Here is a 13,786-nt window from a genome sequence, read left to right as displayed (position 1 = left end):
GGTGTTGGTCCGATAGTGTTGGTCTGATGGTGTTGGTCTGATAGTGTTGGTCCAATGGTGTTGGTCTGATGGTGTTGGTCTGATAGTGTTGGTCTGATGGTGTTGGTCCGATAGTGTTGGTCCGATAGTGTTGGTCTAATGGTGTTGGTCCGATAGTGTTGGTCTAATGGTGTTGGTCCGATAGTGTTGGTCTGATAGTGTTGGTCTAATGGTGTTGGTCTGATGGTGTTGGTCTGATGGTGTTGGTCTGATGGTGTTGGTCTAATGGTGTTGGTCTGATCGTGTTGGTCTGATGGTGTTGGTCTGATGGTGTTGGTCTGATGGTGTTGGTCTAATGGTGTTGGTCTGATGGTGTTGGTCTAATGGTGTTGGTCTGATGGTGTTGGTCTAATGGTGTTGGTATAATGGTGTTGGTCCGATAGTGTTGGTCTGATGGTGTTGGTCCGATGGTGTTGGTCGGATGGTGTTGGTCTGATGGTGTTGGTTGGATGGTCTGATAGTGTTGGTCTGATGGTGTTGGTCTGATGTTGTTGGTCTGATGGTGTTGGTCTGATGGTGTTGGTCTGATGGTGTTGGTCGGATGGTCTGATAGTGTTGGTCTGATGGTGTTGGTCTGATGTTGTTGGTCTGATGGTGTTGGTCGGAATGTGTTGGTCTGATGGTGTTGGTCTGATGGTGTTGGTCGGATGGTGTTGGTCTGATGGTGTTGGTCTGACGGTGTTGGTCGGATGGTGTTGGTCTGATAGTGTTGGTCCAATGGTGTTGGTCTGATGGTGTTGGTCTGATGGTGTTGGTCTGGCGGTGTTGGTCTGATAGTGTTGGTCTGATGGTGTTGGTCTGATGGTGTTGGTCGGATGGTGTTGGTCTGATGGTGTTGGTCTGACGGTGTTGGTCGGATGGTGTTGGTCTGATAGTGTTGGTCCAATGGTGTTGGTCTGATGGTGTTGGTCTGATGGTGTTGGTCTGGCGGTGTTGGTCTGATAGTGTTGGTCTGATGGTGTTGGTCTGATGGTGTTGGTCGGATGGTGTTGGTCTGATGGTGTTGGTCTGACGGTGTTGGTCGGATGGTGTTGGTCTGATAGTGTTGGTCCAATGGTGTTGGTCTGATGGTGTTGGTCTGATAGTGTTGGTCTGATGGTGTTGGTCGGATTGTGTTGGTCTGATGGTGTTTGTCTGATGGTGTTGGTCTGATGGTGTTGGTCTGATGTTGTTGGTCTGATAGTGTTGGTCTGATGTTGTTGGTCCGATAGTGTTGGTCTGATGGTGTTGGTCTGATGGTGTTGGTCCGATAGTGTTTGTCTGATGTTGTTGGTCCGATAGTGTTGGTCTGATGGTGTTGGTTGGATGGTGTTGGTCCGATAGTGTTGGTCTGATGGTGTTGGTCGCATGGTGTTGGTCTCATGGTGTTGGTCTGATGGTGTTGGTCCGATAGTGTTGGTCTGATAGTGTTGGTCTGATGGTGTTGGTCGGATTGTGTTGGTCTGATGGTGTTTGTCTGATGGTGTTGGTCTGATGGTGTTGGTCTGATGGTGTTGGTCTGATGTTGTTGGTCTGATAGTGTTGGTCTGATGTTGTTGGTCCGATAGTGTTGGTCTGATGGTGTTGGTCTGATGGTGTTGGTCCGATAGTGTTTGTCTGATGTTGTTGGTCTGATGGTGTTGGTCTGATGGTGTTGGTCGGATGGTGTTGGTCCGATAGTGTTGGTCTGATGGTGTTGGTCTGATAGTGTTGGTCCAATGGTGTTGGTCTGATGGTGTTGGTCTGATTGTGTTGGTCGGATGGTGTTGGTCTGATGGTGTTGGTCTGATGGTGTTGGTCTGATAGTGTTGGTCTGATGGTGTTGGTCTGATGGTGTTGGTCTGATGGTGTTGGTCGGATGGTGTTGGTCCGATAGTGTTGGTCTGATGGTGTTGGTCTGATAGTGTTGGTCTGATGGTGTTGGTCTGATGGTGTTGGTCGGATGGTGTTGGTCCGATAGTGTTGGTCTGATGGTGTTGGTCTGATGGTGTTGGTCTGATGGTGTTGGTCTAATGGTGTTGGTCTGATGGTGTTGGTCTGATAGTGTTGGTCGGATGGTGTTGGTCTGATTGTGTTGGTCTGATAGTGTTGGTCTGATGGTGTTGGTCTGATGGTGTTGGTCCGATAGTGTTGGTCTGATAGTGTTGGTCTGATAGTGTTGGTCTGATAGTGTTGGTCTGATAGTGTTGGTCTGATGGTGTTGGTTTGATGGTGTTGGTCTGATAGTGTTGGTCTGATAGTGTTGGTCTGATAGTGTTGGTCTGATAGTGTTGGTCCGTTAGTGTTGGTCTGATAGTGTTGGTCTGATAGTGTTGGTCTGATGGTGTTGGTCGGATGGTCTGATGGTGTTGGTCTAATGGTGTTGGTCTGATAGTGTTGATCCGATAGTGTTGGTCTGATAGTGTTGATCCGATAGTGTTGGTCTGATGGTGTAGGTTTGATAGTGTTGGTCTGATGGTGTTTGTCTGATGGTGTTGGTCGGATGGTCTGATGGTGTTGGTCTAATGGTGTTGGTCTGATAGTGTTGGTCTGATGGTGTTGGTCTGATGGTGTTGGTCGGATGGTCTGATGGTGTTGGTCTAATGGTGTTGGTCTGATGGTGTTGGTCTGATGGTGTTGGTCGGATGGTGTTGGTCCGATAGTGTTGGTCTGATGGTGTTGGTCTGATGGTGTTGGTCTGATGGTGTTGGTCTAATGGTGTTGGTCTGATGGTGTTGGTCTGATAGTGTTGGTCTGATGGTGTTGGTTGGATGGTGTTGGTCCGATAGTGTTGGTCTGATGGTGTTGGTCGCATGGTGTTGGTCTCATGGTGTTGGTCTGATGGTGTTGGTCCGATAGTGTTGGTCTGATAGTGTTGGTCTGATGGTGTTGGTCGGATTGTGTTGGTCTGATGGTGTTTGTCTGATGGTGTTGGTCTGATGGTGTTGGTCTGATGGTGTTGGTCTGATGTTGTTGGTCTGATAGTGTTGGTCTGATGTTGTTGGTCCGATAGTGTTGGTCTGATGGTGTTGGTCTGATGGTGTTGGTCCGATAGTGTTTGTCTGATGTTGTTGGTCTGATGGTGTTGGTCTGATGGTGTTGGTCGGATGGTGTTGGTCCGATAGTGTTGGTCTGATGGTGTTGGTCTGATAGTGTTGGTCCAATGGTGTTGGTCTGATGGTGTTGGTCTGATTGTGTTGGTCGGATGGTGTTGGTCTGATGGTGTTGGTCTGATGGTGTTGGTCTGATAGTGTTGGTCTGATGGTGTTGGTCTGATGGTGTTGGTCTGATGGTGTTGGTCGGATGGTGTTGGTCCGATAGTGTTGGTCTGATGGTGTTGGTCTGATAGTGTTGGTCTGATGGTGTTGGTCTGATGGTGTTGGTCGGATGGTGTTGGTCCGATAGTGTTGGTCTGATGGTGTTGGTCTGATGGTGTTGGTCTGATGGTGTTGGTCTAATGGTGTTGGTCTGATGGTGTTGGTCTGATAGTGTTGGTCGGATGGTGTTGGTCTGATTGTGTTGGTCTGATAGTGTTGGTCTGATGGTGTTGGTCTGATGGTGTTGGTCCGATAGTGTTGGTCTGATAGTGTTGGTCTGATAGTGTTGGTCTGATAGTGTTGGTCTGATAGTGTTGGTCTGATGGTGTTGGTTTGATGGTGTTGGTCTGATAGTGTTGGTCTGATAGTGTTGGTCTGATAGTGTTGGTCTGATAGTGTTGGTCCGTTAGTGTTGGTCTGATAGTGTTGGTCTGATAGTGTTGGTCTGATGGTGTTGGTCGGATGGTCTGATGGTGTTGGTCTAATGGTGTTGGTCTGATAGTGTTGATCCGATAGTGTTGGTCTGATGGTGTAGGTTTGATAGTGTTGGTCTGATGGTGTTGGTCGGATGGTCTGATGGTGTTGGTCTAATGGTGTTGGTCTGATAGTGTTGGTCTGATGGTGTTGGTCTGATGGTGTTGGTCGGATGGTCTGATGGTGTTGGTCTAATGGTGTTGGTCTGATAGTGTTGGTCCGTTAGTGTTGGTCTGATAGTGTTGGTCTGTTAGTGTTGGTCTGATGGTGTTGGTCGGATGGTCTAATGGTGTTGGTCTAATGGTGTTGGTCTGATAGTGTTGATCCGATAGTGTTGGTCTGATGGTGTAGGTTTGATAGTGTTGGTCTGATCGTGTTGGTCTGATAGTGTTGGTCTGAAAGTGTTGGTCTGATAGTGTTGTTCTGATGGTGTTGGTCTGATGGTGTAGGTCTGATAGTGTAGGTCTGACGGTGTTGTTGAATATCATTTTAACATGGTGTAAATTCATTGTATCATGTCCCTTTTGCCTGTCAGAACCATGATGAGAACGGCCGTGTCTGATTCGTCCTCGCTGTACTGCACTCTGACTCAGAGGGACAATCTATTTGCATACTCCTCGTGTCCTCTCTCATCACCTCCTTCTCAAAACCCGTTGGTCCCTCCTCTCTGACCTTCTCCTCCAATTGGCTTAGAAAAAAGAGGCGAGGAGAGAGGGTTCATGAGGAGTACGCAATTGAGATTCTCCCACTGACTCCAAGTAGTCTTCCATCAGCCTACAAAGGTTGAATATCCGGTAGCTTCACGGGCTGTCAATGAGTAGTTCACAGGCTGTTAATGCGTAGCTCCACAAGTAGATAGTGAGAAATAATCACTAGGCCAAATATTACATGATTTAAATCTGTGAAATCATGTTTCCTTCCCAAGCTGTTTACATTTAACACAATTCTGCATTTTTTTTCCCATCTATTTACCCAACATTGTTAAAAGGTTTTCATTATGTTACAGTCCAGCCTGAGACACCCATATGCGAACACACCGTGGCTGCTTCCAAGGCCATCTTTCTGTCAAATATGTTTACTGTGACAAGTTAACTTCAACATGTTTGTGATGACAGAACTTCAAACAACAGCGCCCCGGAAAAAATAACCAGGTCAACGTTGAGAGGGAAAAGTGGAACGGCCAATCAGTTTGCTTTGAGACTACACTATTCACTCTTCACGATTTGTTGGTGAAATGTGTAACCTACTCACTGTGGTTGTTGTTGTTGTTGTTGTTGTTGTTTAAAAGGCCACTATTAAACAGAATCACAAAAAAAAAAAAAAAAAAGATTTTCTCTCATCCTAAAAAGGCAAGATTCTCAAGGTACAGAATCACAAAAAAAAAAAAAAAAAAAGATTTTCTCTCATCCTAAAAAGGCAAGATTCTCAAGGTAGGCTACTGTAGAATTATTTATTTTTTTGTTCAAAATGCATGGTTTAAAAAAATATATATATGTATATATATATATATATATATAAATATAAATATATTACATACGCAGTGGTGTTATTTGTTTCTATTGATTAAAATTTGATCTGCACACTAACTCAATATGCAGGCTGTATATGATACATTTGCAGAAACTGAAAATGTTGTATGAAGTCGTCTTTATGAAAGAAAAGGTTTGAAGATGGTTTGCTCTCGTCTAAACTGTTCTAATATGATTAGAGACGACATGGTATTCTTTCTATTGCAGAGTCGGCGGGGAGGTGGGGGGGGGGTGGGGGGCTACAATTTATTGCATTTCAACCACAGATTCAACTACAAAGACAAGGGAGCTTTTCTAAAGCCTCATAAAAAAAAGGGCAGTGATTGGTAGATGGGTAACAATAGCAATGATGTATTAAAACCACCCAGTCGTCCTTCTGAACTGAGCTGCAGGAGAGGAAGGAAACTGCTTAGTGATGTCACCATGAGGCCATTGGTGATTTTAAAACAGTTACGCAGTTTAATGGCTGTGATGGGAGACAACTGAGGATGGATCGACAACATTGTAGTTACTTCACAATACTAACCTAAATGATAGAGTGAAAAGAAGAATACAAGACTAAAGTTATTCTCTCTCTGTATCTCTCTCTGTCTCTCTCTCTGTCTCTGTCTCTCTCTCTCTGTCTCTCTCTCTGTCTCTCTCTCTCTGTGTCTCTCTCTGTGTGTCTCTCTCTCTGTCTCTCTGTCAATTCAATTCAATTCAATTCAAGGGCTTTATTGGCATGGGAAACATGTGTTAACATTGCCAAAGCAAGTGAGGTAGACAACATACAAAGTGAATATATAAAGTGAAAAACAACAAAAATTAACAGTAAACTGTCTCTGTCTCTCTTTCTGGCTCTGTCTCTCTCTCTCTGTCTCTGTCTCTCTGTCTCTGTCTCTCTCTCTGTCTCTCTCTCTATCTGTCTCTCTCTCTGTCTCTGTCTCTCTCTGTCTGCTCTCTCTCTATCTGCTCTCTCTCTCGCTGTCTCTCTCTCTTTCTCTCTCTCTCTCTGTCTCTCTCTCTCTCTCTGTCTTCTCTCTCTCGCTCTCTCGCTCTCTCTCTCGCTTTCTCTCGCTCTCTCTCTCTCGCTCTCTCTCTCTTGCTCTCTCACTCTCTCTCGCTCTCTCTCTCTCTCTCGCTCTCTCTCTATCTCTTTCTCTCTCTCTAGGAGGTGATGCAGATGGAGAGACAGCTAGGTGGCCGTCTGATTGATGAGCCCCACGTCCTACTGTTTAAAGACAGCTACCACAACCTGCGCCTCTCCATCCACGACATGCCCCAGGCACACTGGAGAAGCAAACTACTGGCTGGGTACCAGGTGAGTTAGGGTCAAGTGTTAGGAGTCAGGGGTCAGGGTTACGAACCATCCACGACATGCCCCAGGCACCCTGGAGAAGCAAACTACTGGCTGGGTACCAGGTGAGTTAGGGTCAAGTGTTAGGAGTCAGGGGTCAGGGTTACGAACCATCCACGACATGCCCCAGGCACCCTGGAGAAGCAAACTACTGGCTGGGTACCAGGTGAGTTAGGGTTACGAACCATCCATCCAAACTACTGGCTGGGTACCAGGTGAGTTAGGGTTACGAACCATCCATCCAAACTACTGGCTGGGTACCAGGTGAGTTAGGGTTACGAACCATCCATCCAAACAAACTACTGGCTGGGTACCAGGTGAGTTAGGGTTACTAACCATCCATCCAAACTACTGGCTGGGTACCAGGTGAGTTAGGGTTACTAACCATCCATCCAAACTACTGGCTGGGTACCAGGTGAGTTCAAAATATCTTTTCATTTTCAATGTGTTGTTTAACAGGGTACGGCGCCCCAAGAGCAAAGGATGGTTTAGTGCTTTGCTCAAGGGTACATCGACAGACTTGTTTTACAGCCAATTGCCTGTTTGCAGTGATAACTGAGTGAAAGTGACGGGGGACCCTAAAATCGATGGGGGACCCTAAAATCGATGGGGGACCCTAAAATCGATGGGGGACCCTAAAATTGATGGGGGACCCTAAAATCGATGGGGGACCCTAACCCACTTTGCAAACTAAAACATTTATGTTATTCCTGAAATTCTACCCATTTTTCCATAGGCTGGAGAGAAATGTTTGCAGTAAAATGAGTGAGAGTGACTAACAAAATCAATGTGGGGCCCTCCCGGTCGGTATTTCTACCAAGTTTACTACAAACGTAGAAGGTTTGCTGGACTAATTCCCCAATCTAGAACATGTTAGATGACGTGACTAATTCCCCAATCTATAACATGTTAGATGACGTGACTAATTCCCCAATCTAGAACATGTTAGATGACGTGACTAATTCCCCAATCTAGACTGGCATATAGCAAGAGGAAACTGCTGATGCTCAGACATCTATAAATCCCTATGCCCCCTGCTGATGCTCAGACATCTCTAAATCCCTATGGCCCCTGCTGATGCTCAGACATCTCTAAATCCCTATGGCCCCTGCTGATGCTCAGACATCTCTAAATCCCTATGGCCCCTGCTGATGCTCAGACATCTCTAAATCCCTATGGCCCCTGCTGATGCTCAGACATCTCTAAATCCCTATGGCCCCTGCTGATGCTCAGACATCTCTAAATCCCTATGGCCCCTGCTGATGCTCAGACATCTCTAAATCCCTATGGCCCCTGCTAATGCTCAGACATCTCTAAATCCCTATGGCCCCTGCTGATGCTCAGACATCTCTAAATCCCTATGGCCCCTGCTGATGCTCAGACATCTCTAAATCCCTATGGCCCCTGCTGATGCTCAGACATCTCTAAATCCCTATGGCCCCTGCTGATGCTCAGACATCTATAAATCCCTATGGCCCCTGCTGATGCTCAGACATCTCTAAATCCCTATGGCCCCTGCTGATGCTCAGACATCTCTAAATCCCTATGGCCCCTGCTGATGCTCAGACATCTCTAAATCCCTATGGCCCCTGCTGATGCTCAGACATCTCTAAATCCCTATGGCCCCTGCTGATGCTCAGACATCTATAAATCCCTATGGTCCCTGCTGATGCTCAGACATCTATAAATCCCTATGGCCCCTGCTGATGCTCAGACATGTTTCTAAATGATGCATGTTCTGTCGACAGTAAATTGAGAATCTGACTGAGTTCCTAAAAAATAAAAATAAAAAATACATTTAAAAAATGGTATTGTTTAGTTTTGTGGGGGAGGGAATTGTCCGCCTTATGCCCATCCCTGCCCTCTATAGATCCCTATGACCCCTGGTCATCCCTGTCCTCTATGTCCCACTATGACCCCTGGTCATCCCTGTCCTCTATAGATCCCTATGACCCCTGGTCATCCCTGTCCTCTATGTCCCACTATGACCCCTGGTCATCCCTGTCCTCTATAGATCGCTATGACCCCTGGTCATCCCTGTCCTCTATATATCCCTATGACCCCTGGTCATCCCTGTCCTCTATAGATCCCTATGACCCCTGGTCATCCCTGCCCTCTATGTCCCCCTATGACCCCTGATCATCCCTGTCCTCTATAGATCCCTATGACCCCTGATCATCCCTGACCTCTATGTCCCCCTATGACCCCTGGTCATCCCTGCCCTCTATGGGATGACCAGGGGTCATAGGGATCTATAGAGGACAGGGATGCCCAGGGGTCATAGGGATCTATAGAGGACACGGATCTATAGAGGACAGGGATGACCAGAGGTCATAGGGATCTATAGAGGGCTATAGAGATCTATAGAGGGCAGGAATGACCAGAGGTCATAGGGATCTATATAGGGCAGGGTTGACCTGGGGTCATAGGGATCTATAGAGGACAGGGATGATCAGGGGTCTTAGGGGGACATAGAGGGAAGGAATGACCAGGGGTCATAGGGATCTATAGAGGACAGGGATGACCATGGGTCATAGGGATCTATAGAGGACAGGGATGACCAGGGGTCATAGGGGGACATAGAGTGCAGGGATGACATGGGGTCATAGGGGGACATAGAGGGCAGGGTTTACCAGAGGTCATAGGAATCTATAGAGGGCAGGGATGACCAGAGGTCATAGGGATCTATAGAGGGCAGGGGTGACCAGGGGTCATAGGGATCTATAGAGGACAGGGATGATCAGGGGTCATAGGGGGACATAGAGGGCAGGGATGACCATGGGTCATAGGGATCTATAGAGGACAGGGATGACCAGGGGTCATAGGGATCTATAGAGGACACAGATGACCAAGGGTCATAGGGATCTATAGAGGACACGGATGACCAGGGGTCATAGGGGGACATAGAGGGCAGGGTTTACCAGAGGTCATAGGAATCTATAGAGGGCAGGGATGACCAGAGGTCATAGGGATCTATCGGGGGCAGGGATGACCAGGGGTCATAGGGATCTATAGAGGACAGGGATGACCAGGGGTCATAGGGGGACATAGAGGGCAGGGATGATCAGGGGTCATAGGGATCTATAGAGGACAGGGATGATCAGGGGTCATAGGGGGACATAGAGGACACGGATGACCAAGGGTCATAGGGATCTATAGAGGACACGGATGACCAAGGGTCATAGGGATCTATAGAGGACAGGGATGACCAGGGGTCATAGGGCTCTATAGAGGACAGGGATGACCAGGGGTCATAGGGATCTATAGAGGACAGGGATGACCATGGGTCATAGGGATCTATAGAGGACAGGGTTGACCAGGGGTCATAGGGGGACATAGAGGGCAGGGATGATCAGGGGTCATAGGGATCTATAGAGGACAGGGATGACCAGGGGTCATAGGGCTCTATAGAGGACAGGGATGACCAGGGGTCATAGGGGGACATAGAGTGCAGGGATGACCAGGGGTCATAGGGGGACATAGAGGGCAGGGATTACCAGAGGTCATAGGAATCTATAGAGGGCAGGGATGACCAGAGGTCATAGGGATCTATAGAGGGCAGGGATGACCAGGGGTCATAGGGATCTATAGAGGACAGGGATGACCAGGGGTCATAGGGGGACATAGAGGGCAGGGATGATCAGGGGTCATAGGGATCTATAGAGGACAGGGATGCCCAGGGGTCATAGGGATCTATAGAGGACACGGATGACCAAGGGTCATAGGGATCTATAGAGGACAGGGATGACCAGGGGTCATAGGGCTCTATAGAGGACAGGGTTGACCAGGGGTCATAGGGATCTATAGAGGACAGGGAAGACCAGGGGTCATAGGGCTCTATAGAGGACAGGGATGACCCGGGGTCATAGGGGGACATAGAGTGCAGGGATGACCAGGGGTCATAGGGGGACATAGAGGGCAGGGATTACCAGAGGTCATAGGGATCTATAGAGGGCAGGGATGACCAGAGGTCATAGGGATCTATAGAAGGCAGGGATGACCAGGGGTCATAGGGATCTATAGAGGACAGGGATAACCAGGGGTCATAGGGGGACATAGAGGGCAGGGATGATCAGGGGTCATAGGGATCTATAGAGGACAGGGATGATCAGGGGTCATAGGGATCTATAGAGGACAGGGATGCCCAGGGGTCATAAGGCTCTATAGAGGACAGGGATGACCAGGGGTCATAGGGATCTATAGAGGACAGTGATGACCAGGTGTCATAGGGGGACATAGAGTGCAGGGATGACCAGGGGTCATAGGGGGACATAGAGGGCAGGGTTTACCAGAGGTCATAGGAATCTATAGAGGGCAGGGATGACCAGAGGTCATAGGGATCTATCGGGGGCAGGGATGACCAGGGGTCATAGGGATCTATAGAGGACAGGGATGACCAGGGGTCATAGGGGGACATAGAGGGCAGGGATGATCAGGGGTCATAGGGATCTATAGAGGACAGGGATGATCAGGGGTAATAGGGGGACATAGAGGGCAGTGATGACCAGGGGTCATAGGGATCTATAGAGGGCAGGGATGACCAGGGGTCATAGGGATCTATAGAGGGCAGGGATGACCAGGGGTCATAGGGGGACATAGAGGACAGGGATGACCAGGGGTCATAGGGATCTATAGAGGACAGGGATGACCAGGGGCCATAGGGGGACATAAAGGACAGGGATGACCAGGGTTCATAGGGGGACATAGAGGACAGGGATGACCAGGGGTCATAGGGATCTATAGAGGACAGGGATGACTAGGGGTCATAGGGATCGATAGGGGACAGGGATGACCAGGGGTCATAGGGATCTATAGAGGACAGGGATGACCAGGGGTCATTGGGATCTATAGAGGACAGGGATGACCAGGGGTCATAGGGCTCTATAGAGGACAGGGATGACGGGGAGGTCATGGGGATCTATAGAGGACAGGGATGACCAGGGGTCATAGGGGGACATAGAGTGCAGGGATGACCAGGGGTCATAGGGGGACATAGAGGGCAGGGATTACCAGAGGTCATAGGAATCTATAGAGGGCAGGGATGACCAGAGGTCATATGGATCTATAGAGGGCAGGGATGACCAGGGGTCAAAGGGATCTATAGAGGACAGGGATGACCAGGGGTCATAGGGGACATAGAGGGCAGGGGTGATCAGGGGTCATAGGGGAACATAGAGGGCAGGGATGACCAGGGGTCATAGGGATCTATAGAGGGCAGGGATGACCAGGGGTCATAAGGGGACATAGAGGGCAGGGATGACCAGAGGTCATAGGGATCTATAGAGGACAGGGATGACCCGGGGTCATAGGGGGACATAGAGTGCAGGGATGACCAGGGGTCATAGGGGGACATAGAGGGCAGGGATTACCAGAGGTCATAGGGATCTATAGAGGGCAGGGATGACCAGAGGTCATAGGGATCTATAGAAGGCAGGGATGACCAGGGGTCATAGGGATCTATAGAGGACAGGGATAACCAGGGGTCATAGGGGGACATAGAGGGCAGGGATGATCAGGGGTCATAGGGATCTATAGAGGACAGGGATGATCAGGGGTCATAGGGATCTATAGAGGACAGGGATGCCCAGGGGTCATAGGGATCTATAGAGGACATGGATGACCAAGGGTCATAGGGATCTATAGAGGACAGGGATGACCAGGGGTCATAGGGCTCTATAGAGGACAGGGATGACCAGGGGTCATAGGGATCTATAGAGGACAGTGATGACCAGGGGTCATAGGGGGACATAGAGTGCAGGGATGACCAGGGGTCATAGGGGGACATAGAGGGCAGGGTTTACCAGAGGTCATAGGAATCTATAGAGGGCAGGGATGACCAGAGGTCATAGGGATCTATCGGGGGCAGGGATGACCAGGGGTCATAGGGATCTATAGAGGACAGGGATGACCAGGGGTCATAGGGGGACATAGAGGGCAGGGATGATCAGGGGTCATAGGGATCTATAGAGGACAGGGATGATCAGGGGTAATAGGGGGACATAGAGGGCAGTGATGACCAGGGGTCATAGGGATCTATAGAGGGCAGGGATGACCAGGGGTCATAGGGATCTATAGAGGGCAGGGATGACCAGGGGTCATAGGGGGACATAGAGGACAGGGATGACCAGGGGTCATAGGGATCTATAGAGGACAGGGATGACCAGGGGCCATAGGGGGACATAGAGGACAGGGATGACCAGGGTTCATAGGGGGACATAGAGGGCAGGGATGACCAGGGGTCATAGGGATCTATAGAGGACAGGGATGACCAGGGGTCATAGGGATCGATAGAGGACAGGGATGACCAGGGGTCATAGGGATCTATAGAGGACAAGGATGACCAGGGTTCATAGGGGGACATAGAGGGCAGGGATGACCAGGGGTCATAGGGATCTATAGAGGACAGGGATGACCAGGGGTCATAGGGATCTATAGAGGACAGGGATGACCAGGGGTCATTGGGATCTATAGAGGACAGGGATGACCAGGGGTCATAGGGATCTATAGAGGACACGGATGACCAAGGGTCATAGGGATCTTTAGAGGACAGGGATGACCAGGGGTCATAGGGCTCTATAGAGGACAGGGATGACGGGGAGGTCATGGGGATCTATAGAGGACAGGGATGACCAGGGTCATAGGGGGACATAGAGTGCAGGGATGACCAGGGGTCATAGGGGGACATAGAGGGCAGGGATTACCAGAGGTCATAGGAATCTATAGAGGGCAGGGATGACCAGAGGTCATATGGATCTATAGAGGGCAGGGATGACCAGGGGTCAAAGGGATCTATAGAGGACAGGGATGACCAGGGGTCATAGGGGACATAGAGGGCAGGGGTGATCAGGGGTCATAGGGGAACATAGAGGGCAGGGATGACCAGGGTTCATAGGGATCTATAGAGGGCAGGGATGACCAGGGGTCATAAGGGGACATAGAGGGCAGGGATGACCAGAGGTCATAGGGATCTATAGAGGGCAGGGATGACCAGGGGTCATAGGGATCTATAGAGGGCAGGGATGACCTGGGATCATACGGATCTATAGAGGGCAGGGATGACCATGGGTCATAGGGATCTATAGAGGACAGGGATGACCAAGGGTCATAGGGGGACATAGAGGACAGGGATGACC

The 13,786-nt window shown here is 49.2% G+C and overlaps 1 protein-coding gene across 2 annotated transcripts in view; it reads left to right on the top strand.

The window, feature by feature from the left end:
- Nucleotides 1-13,786, top strand: part of LOC110513519 (netrin receptor UNC5A) — a 118,294-nt gene that overhangs the window by 74,677 nt on the left and 29,831 nt on the right. For both annotated transcript variants that reach the window (XR_016486390.1, XM_036943545.2), the window contains exon 5: nt 6,468-6,617. Coding sequence is in view for 1 of the 2 variants with exons in the window: in XM_036943545.2 (XP_036799440.2) it covers nt 6,468-6,617 (150 nt within the window). In the remaining variant the exon portion in view is untranslated. The remainder of the gene's footprint in view (nt 1-6,467; nt 6,618-13,786) is intronic.

This window comes from Oncorhynchus mykiss, chromosome 14 (assembly GCF_057628025.1).
Source record: "Oncorhynchus mykiss isolate SJ-2025 chromosome 14, ASM5762802v1, whole genome shotgun sequence".
NCBI classification, from domain to species: domain Eukaryota; kingdom Metazoa; phylum Chordata; class Actinopteri; order Salmoniformes; family Salmonidae; genus Oncorhynchus; species Oncorhynchus mykiss.
Note: the sequence above shows the minus strand (reverse complement) of the source record. Positions and strands in the feature narration are given on the sequence as shown.